Source organism: Mus caroli, chromosome 4 (genome assembly GCF_900094665.2).
Source record: "Mus caroli chromosome 4, CAROLI_EIJ_v1.1, whole genome shotgun sequence".
Classification (NCBI taxonomy): Eukaryota; Metazoa; Chordata; class Mammalia; order Rodentia; family Muridae; genus Mus; species Mus caroli.
Genome location: NC_034573.1, coordinates 15,577,420 through 15,595,501, shown reverse-complemented (window position 1 = coordinate 15,595,501; position 18,082 = coordinate 15,577,420). Strand labels below are relative to the sequence as shown.

At 37.5% G+C, this 18,082-nt stretch overlaps 1 protein-coding gene across 2 annotated transcripts in view; it reads left to right on the top strand.

Annotated features, from left to right (window-relative positions):
- The window catches only part of Nkain3 (sodium/potassium transporting ATPase interacting 3), a 617,618-nt gene that overhangs the window by 467,557 nt on the left and 131,979 nt on the right, over nucleotides 1–18,082 (top strand). For both annotated transcript variants that reach the window (XM_021159668.1, XM_021159669.1), the window contains exon 4: nucleotides 8,376–8,573. In XM_021159668.1, coding sequence (XP_021015327.1) covers nucleotides 8,376–8,573 — 198 coding nt within the window. The remainder of the gene's footprint in view (nucleotides 1–8,375; nucleotides 8,574–18,082) is intronic.

Here is an 18,082-nt window from a genome sequence, read left to right as displayed (position 1 = left end):
TGCAAACTTTATATGCCTCAGTACAGGGGAACGACAGGGCCAAAAAGTGGGAGTGGGTGGGTGGGGAGGTGTGCGGGGGGAGCATATGGTGGACTTTTGGGATAGCATTGGAAATGTAAATGAAATAAATACCCAATTAAAAAAATACATTAAAAAAAAAGACTAAGCCACCTCTCTATTCCCTTTGTTTATATCTTACCCTAAATATCTACTCAACTCAGGGAAGCCATTTCTAGGCTCCTTATATAAAGCAATTCTATGCAGTGACAACAAATTACCTCTTTATATGACTTTTACATTGTATAATGGTTTTGTGTGTCTACTTGTGTTCCTTGTTACCCATTTTGGAGATTGACTTTTAAGTATGTATGTGTGTGTGTGTGTGTACAATGTATTTTGTGTGTATATGCACACACATTCTCATGATGGGCCCAGGCTCTTATTAAATTATCTCAATCCTCCTGCCTTAGATTAGAGAGGCATACCTCTACCCTTGAATTTTCACACTCTTATTTATACACAACCAATTACTATGACCCTCAGGAAGATTTGGGAATGCATCAACAAATGACAGATTTTCCCCTGTGGAAGCTTGAATATTCTATAGGCCTTTCTATAGCATCTGTTCTTACTACAGGAAAAGAGTACAGAATCACTGTTATATTTAAATCAATGAGAAGTTAGAGGGAGTGATGAAATTCCAAAGAAACTGTGTATTATTGACATGGACATGGCCATGTCCAGGACCACACTTCCTCATAGTCATGAAAATGGCCAAGCCTTCCCTGGGTGAAATGGTAACATTTTCCTCTGCTCCAAGTATAAATGTTATAAATGATTGCTCTTTAGCTAAAACTACTGTGTACAGAAACTATTAACCCCAGCATCTCCTTCCCTGATGACTGTAACCCTAAACTACTGCCCTACAGAGACTCCCTACTGAGAATAACTGACCTACCTCCTTCTCTGTTGCCCCAGTTAGCTCAATCCTTAAACTTTGCAGGTCACTATGGGAAGTCTTTATATTACAGAACTTAAATACTTAAACATCCCTGTGAAGCCCAATCATATAATATAAATCCACATCTCTCCCTATAGAGAAGATAACTAGATATGTAGATAATTAACTCAAGTGTTGTAATTCACATTTTGAAATGCAGGAGTGATTTTATTGTATAAATACCAATTCTAGAAACTCTTGAAAACCAAGAAAATTCCTACTTTTTAAGCACATATGGACTTCCCTGTAACATTACATGTTTTACCCCCAGTTGTGCTGGCAACTGATGAAACAAGGTGAAAAGACAAAGAATACACATGTCTATATAACAATGAATTCAGGAATCCTTTGATGTGCATCTAGAATGAAAGACGATTGTAAATATTGTTGTTTAGTTGGATCTGTAGTTCGAAATAGAGAGGATTATCTGAAACCAAATTGAGCATATATCAAAAGTAAATTAAATGCCCAAAAGAATAATTCTCTTTGGCTAATGAAAAGAAATATATAATGATATTTTTGCAAGTGAACTGATACCTCAGAAACACTGTGAATAACATGAAGTCAGGCATGTTTACATTTGGTGCTAATGAGCAACATTTCAAAAGATTTGTGTAGATTAATGCAATGAAAGACCTGATTTAAAAAAAAAAAAAAAAACAGGATAAAGGCAGTTATTCAGGAAGTTTTCCAAATCACAGTACAGGAAAAGATACTCCTGACTGACCTTATATCAACAACCACTCTTGTTGTCCACTGTCAAAACCACCATCTTACTCTCGTACTGCCTTCGTGCTGACTGTTGTGCGTAATTTTAAAATACCTGCTTGCTCCTTGCCCGATGCTGGCAACGGCCATCTCACCCAGCTCCCATGGCTAGCTTCGCCAAGCAGCTCTGGTGTCTATTTGCTCCTTTCTGGGTGCTGGCATCAGCCATCTCGCCCAGCTCCTACTCTGCCAAACCTCTAACAACCGCCCTGCGGCTGTGCCTTTTCTCCTGCCACCTGAGTCACTGCCATAGATGGAAACCCCAAACAGCCTTAATATTTTAAAACCAGCCAGATTAACACAAGTGCTGGACAAAGAATTTGCTATCCTAATCTACCACTAGCCTTTTCCATCCTCTTCGGCCTCCACCTGTGGCTGAGGCTGCATATTATAGGTGACCCGAGAGACCTACATAGCTCCCACTTCCTATCCGCTCCACAACCTCCTCTGAAACCCTTATCCTCTGTCTCCTCTTCTCTTCCTGTCCACCCGGAAACCCCACCTCTATGCCTTCACCCAGAGATTGGCTTCTACATTCTTTATTGACATAATCAAGAAACAATTGGGAATCTGATTTTGGTTATCACCTCCTCCCCCTACACCTGACCTCACAAGAAAGATACCTGGAGCCTTGTACTTTCCACAGCTGTTCTCTCCCCACCCTATGCTGGGTACAGCTGTTCTCTCCCCACCCTGTGCTGGGCTGATTAGCAAATGATGGGACAGAATAACAGAGAATCAAGCAAGAGCTTTGGCATATAATTTCATATATATGTGGGAGACACCCAAGGATTGGGTTATTATCAAAGAAATGGTTCAAATACCAGCCCTAAGCACACACACACACACACACAGGAGGCAGTGCGTGTGGAATGCTACAATAAGGGAGAAATCCTAGACACTGTGTGGAAGTTCCTTATGCTATTTCCAGCCGGCAGCAAGTAAAACCATGTGAGATAACCAAGGCTGACCTTTCCTTACAGGCGAGGAAGGAGGACAACTATGTAAATTAAGATCCTCATTGAAGCAAAGAAATATTCTTTTCAAAGTTTTTGGTTCTAAGTCATTTTCATGCCAAAATATCACATTTCAAGATGCCAAACTCTGTTACCCTTCACTTATAATTTCATGAGTCTGAACACTATTGTTTAGATTATCTCTAGTTATAAAATAATCTCAGAGTTGCATTTGTTGTTTTATAATTTTTAATCAGGTCAACTTAAAGCATCATATAGCATTCTACTTACATGTCAAAAGGAGAAATGACATTTGAAATATTAAAATTATTTTATTTTAATATCATTTATCTGTAGTTTCATAATAATCTGTGTATTTAAAAGCTCTAGGTCTTGATGTAGTGACAGTTTCAACAATACATTTCCTTTTGTCTGATTTGTCTTGTCCAGAGAAAATCGAGTTGTTATGTGTTTAGTAATGTTTTTGTGTTTGAAATCTAGAAGTGAAGGGCATAGAAAATGGATACAAACTTAAAATAAATCTCTAGAGCAAACCCATGAAATATAAACCTTAAATGTAATTTTATGCTATTGATGTTCACTGTCAAATTTTAATACAGCTGGTAGAAGCATAGTATGGTTAATAAATGGTTGTATCTCTACACATAAGTAAGAACTATGCTGAGATGTTCTATGGGTTTAACAAATATGCATAATTTGTGTATTATTTGTATACATTTTAGTCAAAGTCACATTGAAAGAAACTAATGTTCCACAATAACGAAGATCACTAGATATGAATGCTTAAAAGAAAAAATTCTCTGAATTTTGAGATCATGTTAATTCATCCAGAACCTAATGAATTCTATTAAGATGGAAAAACACATAGCTCTTCTATATTAATCAGGACGAACTGTAAGAGATTAAATCTGATGATCAGGAAGTGGGGCAGTCAGTGTGCATCTCTGCAGTTTGCCTGCAGGTAAATTGCTTTGCATTAAACTAAATTCACCAATGAAAGCAATTATTTTTCTGTAATATTTTACCCTCGGAGAGCTGGAAATGATTCATGTAGCAAATCAACAGACCCTAAAAATGAAGCAAAATGTTTTATTGTCAATAAAGCACTATTGCTGTAAAGGTAATTGAATAGCAAACCAACTAGCAAAAAAAAAAAGTAAAATGTTTTATTATTGGTATAATTTCAGGCATGCTCATAAAGTTCCCTTCAATTCCTTAAACTGAGGAAAAAAATATAACTATATAGAGTAGCTTTACCCTGGAATATACTCTGGGTATTTTTGTGGCCTCCTGCTTCACTCTATGCACGAGAGTATATGGGATATACTTGTTTTTCTGATTTTTTTCAGAGTGGTGACATTCAAAATGGTGACATTCAATCTCACCCATTTACAACTTCAAAGGCTTTCTCTTTTTCATCAGCTTATTTATGCTTGCAGAGTCCAAACCATTACTTTTATAAACTATTAAAATTATGTCCACAGACAGGACTGAAAATAGCCAAAGAAGCAGGGATCAGGATGCTCAGTTGACCAACAGCCTCTAGTCTCTCAGCAAAGGCCATCTATGGAGCTGCTCCAGCAAGTGTCTGGCCTGAATGGCAACATGACTTGTTTACAAGGAGAGGAAGCTGTGAACCCAAGAGAATCTGACCCTGTTCCTCCTCCCCAGCTTCCCACCTATGCAGTGCTCTAGCCTGGGCTTGATCCACTCTCAAAGATGCTTAACTGTTCAGTGCCTCTGCTTGGGAGCCACCAGACTGCCCTGCATTACTAGTTCTTCCTCCTCTATTTCACATGGACAATTGAAATCCTTATTTATTTTATGTCCTGATTAGATTTCTATTGCTGTGATAAAGACCGTAACCAAAAAGCAACTTATGGGAGAAATGGATTTACTTAGTTTACAATTTGTAAAGCAAATAGGATGGGAACTCAAGGCACAAAGCTGGGGGCAAGAACTGAATCATATGCCATGGAGGAGCCCTGCCAAGGACCAGCCTCAGCTTGGAGAGGGGTTCTGAGAAAGGGGTGTCTGGGAGGGGAGAAAAGAAGGACTCAAAGCTAAGGACCTGTGCTCTGCTTGGTCCAGTTCTTTCAGTCTGTGTCTCTCTCTGTTCTGTTTTCTACCTGGAGATCTCTCTGTCTATATTCTGCTTACTTGCTAACCTAAGAGATCTCTCTGTGCATGTTCTGCTTGCCTGTGTCAGTTCCCCAGGCTGTTCTTTCTTTGTATCCTAAGTTTCTCTGAAAAGCTCATCTCTAGAGTTAAACCTACAATGAAAAAGCATTTGGTGTCCACCAGTGCTGTCTTCACATTAATAGGGCCACTTCTATGTGCCTCAGGGCTTTGGCTAGGCAGTCTTTTCTTTGAAGTCTCTTTGCAAATTCTTCAGTACTGACCCTTTTGCTAAAGGCATCACTACCTTACCAAAATTTACAATTGGGTTTGACACTCATCAGGGGTGTGGCCTTGTCTAAGGCTAGAACTACAAATCTCTTTTCACCAAGGGCTGCCTCTGCTAACTTTTGGATGAGGACTCATTTTCTGTCCTTCCATGCAAATGGAGATGTGTAGTATGTAGTTTCTACTACCCCACTTTAAGCTTCGGGAGGACCATGCTACCAGCCACTGCCCTGTTTCCCTTGGATCCTTGGATGAAAGACACATACACACATAGCTCATTTTTAAACCACCATACGGGCCATTGGCTGAGCTCTTCTAAGCCTCTCATGGCTAGCGTACTCTGCCCTTTACTCCTTGCTCAACATGCTAAATCTGCCCTCAATTTAGTTGCCCAGTCACCTCCTCCTTGCTCAGTACCCTAAATTTGCTCTCAGCTTAGTTGTGTTTCTAATCTCCTGTCTGCTACCCAAGGATCAATCGGGAAAACAGGAATGGCCACTCCACCCGAGATCTCACATGGCTGATGACTCTCTCACTCTCCAAAGCATAATGAATTTCTTTTTTTCCTCCAGCATCTCCTAGCCTTCCTGAGGGAACTTGGAAGTCCTACCTCTTCTGCCCAGTCATTGGGTGCTGGCATCTTTATTGACTGAACACGAACCAATTGGAGAAGAGGACCTTCATCATTCACATGTAGATTCCCAATCAAAGTTTCAGAACCACTCTCTACAGAGATGTCCTGTGCCTGGCTATTTCTACTGACTGTATTCCTGTTCTTCTTTCTCTGACATTTTCAGATGCCCTGTACTGATTTTTGAACATTTTCAAAGATGTTTCTTTCTCACTTTGGAATAGATCTATTTTTCCCTTCATTCATTCTGTCTTTTCAACAAGTTACATAAAGCCAATTTCTAGTTGACATCTCACCCAAAAGTTCAAACATTAAATAAAATCTTAGTCTACCACAGGTGCCTTTGGAGAAATATAGATTATGTGTCTTGTATTCGAAATGACTGGGACAAGAAATTTTTCAGATTGGCTTTGGTTTTCTAATATTTACTTATGCCTAAGATACCTTGATTGTAGGACTGAAGTATAATGTATTCCTATTGCAAAAACACATTGAAGCCTGGGTGTTTTTCATATATACCTTATATACATAGCCCAATGTAATTTATAACATTTTCTACACACCTGTCATAAGAGGTCACATTTCAAACCTGCCAATGATACTTTCCTGTTGACAATCAAAAATGTTGATATGCTTTTACTATTAAAGATGCTCAGCCTAGAGTGAAGGTCATCTCTTGAAGATGGAAAGTCTGGAGTTGTTGTCTCTACTCTGACAAATTTTAAGTTGTAAAAATTGAATAGTGTCTTCTTTATCCTTTGGATTGACTATTAATGTATTTTGTTAAGATATTTGAAGAAGGAACCATAGCTGTCTTCAGGGTATAGAGCATAATCAAAGGTTTAATGGAAGAAATAGCAAAGAGTACACATGATGCTGTTCATAGAGCTAAAAGTAGACTTCATAGCTCCAAGTTCTCACTCTACACCTTGCTTGCTCTACTAACTTATGCCAATTAATTTACCTATAAAATTCTCTGCCCACACTAGTTTCTTATGGCTGTCATAATAAATTATCACAAATTGGTTGGCTTAAGCAACAGAAATTCCTTCTCCCTCATTTCCAGAGGCAGAAATCTGAAATAAGTTTTCTTGGGTTTAGTTTGTTGTTGGCATTGCTGTGAACCATCTATCTTCATATATTATTTATCCTTTTCATTATTCTCTTTCAAATGTCCATGGCATTTCTTGGCAGTGATTTGTATCGCCCCAATGTCTACCTATATGGTCACATTGGCTTCTTCTCTTTCTCTGTATATCTCATCTCCATTTACATCCTGTTTATTTTACATATGATTTCATCCAAGTAGAGTGACACATGACACATGGTATAAGGTGGAAGCTGTGGTAGAATGCTTAGTAGATCAAGTCCACTCTCCAATGCATAGTACATTTGAGGACAGTTTCAGTTGTTAGAAATTGCCTTGGAAATAGAAAAGAAGGAAGGAAGGAAGGAAGGAAGGAAGGAAGGAAGGAAGGAAGGAAGGAAGGAAGGAAGGAAGGAAGGAAGGACCTGACCTGGGATTATTGTCTGGGCCCATCCATGTATTTTAGTATAACATCCTGACCACTGCTGATCTGCAAATTTTTGCTGATGATACATAAGAAAAATTCTCAGATTCTAGAAATTTAACATTCATTTTAGAGGATATAATTATTAAGTAAACTATAATTTCAGTAAATATAATAAGTATATACTACTACCTATATGAATGGCAAAGGCTATTTAGTTAGATATTCATATCAGTGGGTTTCATATACATATATTCTACCAATCAATTACTAAAAATAGTGAAATAAGACAAACTGTGTCTCTACAAAACATGCAAACTATTTTTGTATTATTTCCTCAACTACTTACATAGAATTTACACTGTACTAGGCATTATATTAAAAAAATATGGAAAGCTGGGCAGTGATGGCGCATGCCTTTAGTTCCAGCATTTAGGAGACAGAAGCATGTAGACTTCTGAGTTAGAGGCCAGCCTGGTTTACAGAGTGAGTTCCAGGACAGCCAGGGATATACAGAGAAACCCTGTCTCAAAAAAAAAAAAACAAAACAAAAAAATATGGAGATGATTTGAATTTAGGTAGAGATAGCTATAGTTTATATAAAAAATATTGTACTATTTTACATTAGGGATGGTTATACATATATTTGATATTTGCAGAGAATTCTGAACAAATTCCCTTTGAAATCCCCAGAGACATCTATAGTGTATGGAACTTTTATACAACATCATCTAGTGTGCAATGAAGCACTCAGCAAATATGATTGTAGGATAATGATATCAATGATAATATCACAATAAAAATGTATGTAAGCAAAATACAAGCCCTCTGGACTCTTGATGTGTAGCAACCTTACAAGGCTAATGTTATTATTCAAAGGACTCTACATTGAATGATTTTTACTCAGTAGTGCAAACACGCCATGTATATGACATTTTTGGTTTTCAGTTTTCTTCCTTTCTTCATTTGAAACTAAAATCGTGTCTGCACTTTCACCTATCTTGAAATCTTTCCAATGTCAAAGCCCAAAGGTATGATGTAATGAGATTGTTCCTTTTGTTCTCTTGTTTACTGCCATATAGGACACAGATCTGATGACCTTCAACATCTCTGTACACCGGTCATGGTGGAGGGAGCATGGACCTGGCTGTGTCCGGAGAGTGCTACCGCCATCAGCCCATGACATGATGGATGACTACACATACGTCTCAGTCACAGGCTGTGTTGTCGATTTCCAGTACCTAGAAGTCATCCACAGTGCTGTACAAATACTGCTATCGGTAAGTCACACTTTTGAATCGTTGTCTGATAGCCTCCTTTATTGACGTCTTGTATCTTTTATCTGGTAGGTAGTGAATGGTTCAAATAAGCACTGAGCATATATTAACAGCAGAAACAGCAGCAGTTGTGGAGTCATTGATGATTCATAGTAACTGGTTACCTCATTTTTCTTCACAGACATTTTGTTTAGAATGAAGTAGTTACTATGGTTTCCAACTTGATATCCAACCTTCACTAAGCAGTGAAATACATTATCATCACCTGAAGTGATCCATTGTCCAATGGACATTCTGAGGTGTGAGGCTGATGCAGTCTTCAAGTAGTGTTCTTTGGTTCTAGAGTAAGCATGTGATCCCTTATATTGGCTAGATAACCATAATGCACTTCATGCTGCAAATAATCATTCCTTTAAAAAAAAAAAAAAGTCTTCCCCAGAAACATTTTAACATTTGGTGTCAGTTAACAGGTCCATAAAGAATCAGAGGAATTGGATTGATTAGACCACAAAAAGTTTTATGTACTAGGAATTAAGGTAATTTCCTTCCATGAAGCTCCTACTTATTTCTGACCATTGTTTGGAGTGGAATTATTTAAAACATGGAAGATTAAGAACAACATAGAGTGATTTATATAATTTTTGAGAAAGAGACTTACTGTGTTTCTCTGGTTGGCCTGGAACTTTGGTGTTAAATCAGGCTGGTCTGAACTCAAAGACATACTTGCCTCTGATTCCCAAGTGCTAGGATTAAGGGATATGTCAGCATGCTCAGCTAAATAACCATGTGTCTTTGGGACCCACTAAGTACCATATACCATCATTTCCACATGATTTTATCAATCTTTACTTTTTGTCCTTCTGGTCCTTCTTTAATCTTTTTTTTTCCAGTCTGGTTTAAAATATAAAAGAACTGTGGAGCATATTGGTGCATGACATTAATCCAAGCACTCAGAAGGTAGAGGCAGGGGAAGCTCTGTCAGTTGAAGGACATCCTAGTTTACAAAATGAGTTCCCAGACAGACAGGGCTGGCTCTGTTACATGAAAGAAACCCTATCTTGAAAAACCAACAAATAGATACATAGATGGATTGGTGGGTGGGTGGGTGGATGGATGGATGGATGGATGGATGGATGGATAGATAGATAGATAGATAGATAGATAGATAGATAGATAGATAGATAGATAGATAGATAGAATGTGGAAATGATTACTTCTAAGCCTTTTAATTTTTAAATCCAAATTTTTCTAGACATATGTAGAAAAGTAAACCTCATATAAAAAAATGGGAATGGGTGGGTAGGGAACCAGGGGAGGGAGGGTATGGGGGACTTTTGGGATAACATTGAAAATGTAATTGAGGAAAATACGTAATAAAAAATATAAAAAAAAGACATAAAAAAAAAGGTTCACAATAAATTGCTTAATCATTTTTTGTGAAAATGAGAGCATGTACCCCCAAGCTTTGCAATGTAACAGAATGTAGTAACAAAAATGCCATTTTCCAAGAAATTGGCAAATAAAGTAACTTGAACCTAAATGCAGAACAAGGTGAGAATATTTCATAAAAGTTGGACTGTCTCATAAAAGTATGCCCAAAGGAAAGTCTAAGTAAATCATATAGGTTGCCACCTAAATGTACCTGTCACTTGTAAATGAATTTCTTAATTTATTTTAGTGACTAGTCAAAGCTGCCAGTATGAATTCATAGCTTCGACTATATTATGCAGTCCTTAGGAAATAAACAGATTAGCCATTGCTCTCCGAAGTTTTTATGTAATACACTTGAAATGTGAGGTATTTAATATTTTATCTTTTTACATTGAAACATAGTGCTCTCTGATTTGTTTCACAACTAGGATTATAGTAGTTGTAGGATTATAGTAGACCATCCCGATCAACAGGGACTACATGAAGACATCTAGTAAATTCCTTTTTTTTTTGATTTTTAATATTTTTATTACATATTTTCCTCAATTACATTTCCAATGCTATCCCAAAAGTCCCCCATAGCGCCCCCCCACTTCCCTACCCACCCATTCCCATTCTTTTGGCCCTGGCATTCCCCTATATTGGGGCATATAAAGTTTGCAAGTCCAATGGGCCTCTCTTTCCATTGATGGCCGACTAGGCCATCTTTCGATACATATGCAGCTAGAGACAAGAGCTCCGGGGTTCTGGTTAGTACATCATGTTGTTCCAACAATAGGGTTGCAGATCCCTTTAGCTCCTTGGGTACTTTCTCTAGCTTCTCCATTGGGAGCCCTGTGATACATCCAATAGCTGACTGTGAACATCCACTCCTGTGTTTGCTAGGCCCCGGCATCGTCTCACAAGAGACAGCTATATTTGGGTCCTTTCAGCAAAATCTTGCTAGTGTATGCAGTGGTGTCAGCGTTTAGAAGCTGATTATGGGATGGATCCCTGGATACGGCAGTCTCTAAAAGTTCCATCCTTTAATCACAGCTACGAACTTTGTCTCTGTAACTCCTTCCCTGGGTGTTTTGTTCCCAATTCTAAGAAGGTGCACAGTGTCCACACTTTGGTCTTCCTTCTTCTTGAGTTTCATGCGTTTANCAAATTGTATCTTATATCTTGGGTATCCTAAGTTTTGGGCTAATATCCACTTATCAGTGAATACATATTGTGTGAGTTCTTTTGTGATTGTGTTATTTCACTCAAGATGATGCCCTCCAGGTCCATCCATTTGGCTAAGAATTTCATAAATTCATTCTTTTTAATGGCTGAGTAGTACTCCATTGTGTAAATGTACCATAATTTCTGTATCCATTCCTCTGTTGAGGGACATCTAGTAAATTCCTAATTCATATAACATACTAATAATCTATCATCTACATTTCTGGATCCTTATACTTTTCTTCCTACTCATGTCTGTCTATGGATAAGATTTAAGTAGATACAGTAAAAGATTAACAATAAAAATTTACATTAGATATTAGCAACTTCAGCATGTTTTTTCTCTTTCTTTCTTTCTAGCCTTAAGTCAAGAACATACATACAAGAACATACATATTTTCACTTAGAGAAAGTACTTTATGCCTTTTCTAGCTTTCTGAGTTTTAAAAACTATTATATTTGTGCTTTGAGAGGTTATTGGTGAAAGTAAAGTAATAAGAACATAGCCACTGCTGTACTATCACTACCAACTTGATACCTTAGAGACCAGGTAATCAATAGAGCATGGGTACATTGAGCAGAAGGATAGCTCATATCCCAGATGGAATGAAGAGGAATAGTAACAGACTTCACCACAACAATACTCAAAATTATATTAAGTTTAAAGTACACACATGGTTAGTTTCTGGAGTAGGTCCCTTAATAATTTTAGACAGAAATTAACTGTAGGTACGAACAAAACTATTAGTAAAAGGAGATCACTTTTGTGTGTGTGTGTGTGTGTGTGTGTGTATGTATATATATATATATACATATATATATATTATTGTTGAGGTTGATTTTTATGTTTCTCTTTCATAGTTGCATATGGGCACTATTATAATTTTTATATCCTAAAATCTGATCATAAAAAATTACTTTTGTATCCTATATATTCATTGACTCCTGTGTGCTTATTGGCTACCATGACTGTGACAATATTTAAGACTCTGTCAAGGGTGGGTCAGGCGACCATCAAGAGACAAGAAAAAACTCTGATATGTGACAGGGTCCTGCAGGCTGTTGCACAAAGTGCTGTGTCTCTAACTAGTCAGTGGATATAAACACCTAAGAGAACCTAAGGAAAGGATCACTGTCAGACTTCCTAGATGGTTGGGAGAGGGACTCCAAGGGTTTCCAGACAGCTGTTCTCCACTAAATTACAGGGAATCTGCCCAAAGGGGTACAACTTTGCTGACTAATTGAACAATTTTGCATTTAAGATATTGGTTGGAGGTAGAAAAAAAAGTCTCTTGTCAAACTTTTCACAAAACGTACAAAAGTTTGATTGAAATGACAAAATAACAGCTAGCAAAGGTGATCATGGATCAAGTTTTAAACACACACACACACACACCCGTTTACATGTACTCTTTTCTTTAAAGCAGGAGTGGCTAAGCAAAAGTTCATCTTGCCTTCATCCAGCATGGCTACATTAAATTGTGAGCAGCATGGATGATCAATCAATGGCTGTGGTCTGGCTGTGAGATGATCTGTGTTCCTCACAGGCCTGAATGTCCAGTTTGATCCACGTGTTCATTTCTCACCTGGAAGATGGTCATCAATGTCAAAACAGTCCTATAGAACTGGTTCTGTCCCCCTGTGACCCAGCACCCTCTGCTAGGAAGATAATTACAAATCTAACCACTCTGTTCGTTCTCTTGGGAACATGGGAAAGAACCCTAAAACTCACCATATCTATCTCTCTTTGGAAATAATTCTACACCTGTTGTTTTGAGTACTAAAGGTCAAAGTATTTTCTCTTAGGTCTCACTGATACTGAGTCTTATCAAGCTCCATCTTAGAAGTGGTCTTCATGGTTGGACCTGGGATCAGAAAGCTCTGAGAATCAGTTTTACATCATCCCTGTGTCCTTTGACTTATGTGTCTCTTGCCACATCTTCATCTGTCACTGATCTCCACCACACAGATCATAAGAACTCAGCCTAAATTTAGATTAGGCTGCATAGAAAAAGGTGTCAAATAACCGAAGGCTGTAGAGATAACCCTTCTGGTCTCAGAATCAATTTCACAGCAACAGTCACAGATGGCTCTAAAGCTAATTCAGTACTATATACTCATAGAATACAAAGGAAGGACAAAACGTAAGAGCAAGCCTTAGCTCTTTAATTAATTTTTTACCACTGGTGTACCTCCATAAAGGTAGTGAGCACAGTTAACAGTTGCCCTTCCTCCTTCTGCTTCCCCTCACATTTGCTTGGCACAGCACTAAGTGGTTCTCAATAGTTTACAAGTATGAATTCAATCCCCCAAATGCCTATTAGATAGATGTTAGTATAGTCATTTTACATAAAAGAGAAAGACACAAAGATGTATGCATTCACCTTGCTTGCATATCTTGTGAGTTAATGTGAACCTCAAACTCAGATAGACAGATTCTAGATGTCATGCTTTACCCATATCACTGAGCATCCTTGTGCCATGGCAAAGGACAGCACTCACTTTCCCAGAAGCCCATTGTTGAGTTTTAAGTGCACAGAGAAGTGATATTGTGTATCTCCTACTGGGTTTGTGAGTTTATTTGGCAGTTCTATGATATGAAAATAAAAATAAGAAAACATATGTATGTTTGTCTGAGATTTTTACGGAGGTGCTGAGGAGATGGCTCAGCCACTCAAGTGCCTGCCACACAACTATGAGGATCTGACTTTGTATCCTTGAGATCCATGTAAAAGCTCAGAGTAGTCACACATAGAAAGAGACATCAAATCCCAGGAGCTCTCAGGCTAGCTACTCTATCCAATGGGCTTAGTGAGATGCCCAATCTCAGAAGACAAGTTGGAAAGCAATTAAGGAAGACAAATACCTTCAACCACTGACCTTCCCACGCCCACTTGCACATGTGGGCGTGAACATACTACATACATAGACATTACATATGTGCACAAGTGTATCCACATCCATTTGCATGAACATGTGCATATAAAAACCACATACACAGATATTATACACATGTGTATATATACACAGTTGCACATGTGCACATACACACCACATGCACAGACATTACACACATACACAATGCATGAACAGCCGTTTGCCACATATATACATGCTACATACACAGGAATTAGACATATTTATATGTATACAATGATTTTTACATTTTTGCAGTGAATGTTTTAAAATATTTTCTTTGACCCTCTAGAACACAGAATCTCAATCATTTTTCATCACATTTTTTTTCAGAATGGAGGGTTTCAAAGTCACGAATGTCAAACCGAAAAAGCATCCTTGCTGTTTTAGTTTAAGGATTTTTTTCCTCTAGCTGGGGCTTCCCAGCTACATACTTCCCTCAACATACCCAGTTGAGGAAAATCATAGCCATCTATTACCCCTCCTTGGAATTGTTCTTTTCCCAAGAAAATTTTATTTATGAGAAATGCATGAGTTTTGTCTATATCACATATTTAGTCATTTCTGAATGCTACATAGATACAGTACATATATAATTCATTACTTATTCCTTACACACCATCTCCATACACTGTACTTCATCTTTGTCTAAACACTCAAAGCAGTTAAAGATTCACTCACCCAATGAATCACGCATTACTATAGCAAACTACTGGGAGATGTGTATGTTTAGGAAGAAAACTATGGTTGATCAGTAAAGCTGTTTATGCTTGTTGTATGAATAGTGATTTTGGTTTCAGGCATAGATCTATCTGGATTTTTTGTGTGTGTGTACAGTAAGTACCCTGTGCTTTTTTTGATACTCAATTTATATATCACTGAAGTATATATTTCAACTGCCTTTAGAAAACGCTGACACCATTGCATACACTAGCAAGATTTTACTGAAAGGACCTTGATATAGCTATCTCTTGTGAGGCTATGCCGGGGCCTAGCAAACACAGAAGTGGATGCTCACAGTCAGCTATTGAATGGATCACAGGGCCCCCAATGAAGGAGGTAGAGAAAATACCCAAGGAGCTAAAGGGATCTGCAACCCTATAGGTGAAACAACAATATGAACTAACCAGTACCCCCCGGAGCTCGTGTCTCTAGCTGCATATGTATCAGAAGATGGCCTAGTCGGCCATCAGTGGAAAGAGAGGCCCATTGGACTAGCAAACTTTATATGCCCCAGTACAGGTGAACGCCAGGGCCAAAAAGTGGGAGTGGGTGGGTAGGAGAGTGGGAGGGGTATGGGGGACTTTTGGGATAGTATTGGAAATGTAAATGAAGAAAATACCTAATTAAAAAGAAAAAAATAGAAAACTCAACAATATGTGTAACTATATTGGCTTCAGATTCATCGGCTCCTACAGGAGCCCCCCCCCCCCCAGCTGTCACAGCCTGCACTGCTTCCCCAGTGCATTACATACTTCTTTGGTTGCTGTGGCAATAGGCCTAGGCAAAGCAACTTAAGGAAATGTTTATTTCAGCTTGGCAAAGGCATAGAGTCCATAATAATGGCAAGACAAGTAAGACTTGAGGGGCATAAGGCAGCTGGCCAAGGTATGTGTGCAGCCAAGATAGATAGAGAGAAGGCAAGTGCTCAATTTGCTTTCTTTTTCTATTCAGTCCGGGACCTCAGTCCAGAGAACCAAGCCATCCATATTCAGTATGGGACTTCCCTCTTGAGTTACACCTTCCTGGAAATTTCCTCATATATGCACTTTATAGAATGTCCCCTCGATAATTCTGAATTCTGTCAAGTTGACAATGAGGATTAAAGATCACACTCTCTAACTCTAAGCAATCACCTACTTTTTCCTTCATATGACTACTTATAATGAACATTTCTTATAATTTGAAATCACAGCTAATTGCCTTGAACTTGCCTTCTTTCAATGAAAAGTGTTTTCAAAGTTCATAACCTCATTCCCTATGCTTGATTTTAATTCATATGCCTCCTATAGACATACACAATGTTGGGTCAAATTTTCAGAACCATAATTAACATTTATATGGCATTACCTTCCCACTGATAAAACTCCCAGGGTAATTTCAGCAATTGATCTTGTACCTGTCTATGTAGCATCATGTATCATATTCTAGAAACAACTGATTTATATGTAGCAATTTTCCGTTCTTGTACAGTGTCTCAGTTTTGTATAAACATATCATTGATATTGTCTAGCATTTTATACAACATCTATGGTTATAATAATCTAACTCATGTGACTACTAAAGATCAGATTAATTTTGTATCATATTCATAAGATATATGATGGGATTTCTTTTCTGCAAGGTAATCAGCTAGCAGAGTCAACAAAGCTATCATTTCATTTCCAAACAATGAAATTCATTTTTCTAAGCTTCAACATCTAGACTATTCTAAACATGTTTGTGAGTTTATATAAATTATTACTACCCTACTATTTTAAAATAATTTTTCTAGACATGGCTAAATGCAAAACTGAGCAATGACACTTAGTGGACTTAAATACAGTTAAATCAGAGAAACTCAAAGATTAATTAGAAACCATATCTGGCACAAAATCCATTAATGTATAAAAACTAAAATGTTCTTAATAATTAATCAAAACAAACATTGTGGCTTTGGGCTTTTAGTGGTATTAGAAGCAAGAAATTTAATTTTATTGACATTTTACTTAGGGTAATCTTATGTTATTCAGATGTTGGCAGACTTTTATCTGCATCTCTTCATGAGAATAGCTATTAGATTGAAAAATAGTTACACATAATAATAAAATTATTTCCAAAGCATTTACTTTCAAACAAATTTTTGTAAAAGTTTAATAAAGAAAAATTTGCCATTTCACAATTTGTCTTCTCTCTAAAGGAGTAGTTCCATTCATTCAAAAACAGTAGTAGCTCTCTGCTTTCTACAAAGTGTTATGATGAGAGCTTGGTTTCAGAAGTTGAAAATAAATTAACTTGAATTTGGTTTGTCCTTGCTGAAGTATGTTTTGATCTATTGTAGATCATTAAAGCAGTAAAACGGCATAAGTACAGACATAAAATGAATATTAGTTTCTAAGAATATAACAGAAATTGATTTCATTACTTAATTAGCTAGAAAATTAATTTCTCCATGCCATTACAAAGTATAGGAGAAAGAAGCATTCAGAGAAGCTGTGGTCCTTTGTCTAAAATGTCTCTTAGATAACAATAAATGCAAAAAAAATTCCACATAGAAAAAACACTATAGGAAAAGATATAAAAATAAGAAATTAGGAGAAATATGAGCAATCTTAGTTTAAACAGTGACTTAAAGCTGAAAAGAAAGGGTGACTGCCATATGGGAAGTTTGAATACCAAGCTAATAATGGGTTGTGTCCCTAGTGTCAGGTACTGTCCACATTGAGGAGATTTACTCTCAAGAAAGAATATTAAAGCTTCTAAGAAATCCTGCTATTGAAATAAAGTAGTCACCTAAAACCAAAGCAGAGTGAGGAAGTCTTCCAGATTAGAGGAGACAGAAGGCACAGGACAGCAAAATGAAACTGTGACCCTAGACTGAAGACAGACCACAATGACACTGTTATTTAAATTTATGTTAGAACCAGTAAGTCTGCTGTGAAAGAGCCTCTCCTCCGAATGGATGCATAAATGAGACTAGAGCAATGGCACTGTAAGTGGAAATGTGAGCATGGAAAGGAAAAAGATTCATGAAGTACTCCCAATACAAAGAACTTCAGGCAACCAATGACTGCTGGGAGAGAGAGAATTCGCCTCTCCTCTCCCAGGGATGAGCCCTGCCATTGGTTATCCAATACAAAGTGTTCATCCCAGAAACCTTACACAGCCAAACAAGGAAAGTGAACTCAGTAGATTAAATTTGAATTCATATATTTGTGATATATATATATATATATATATATATATATATATATATATAT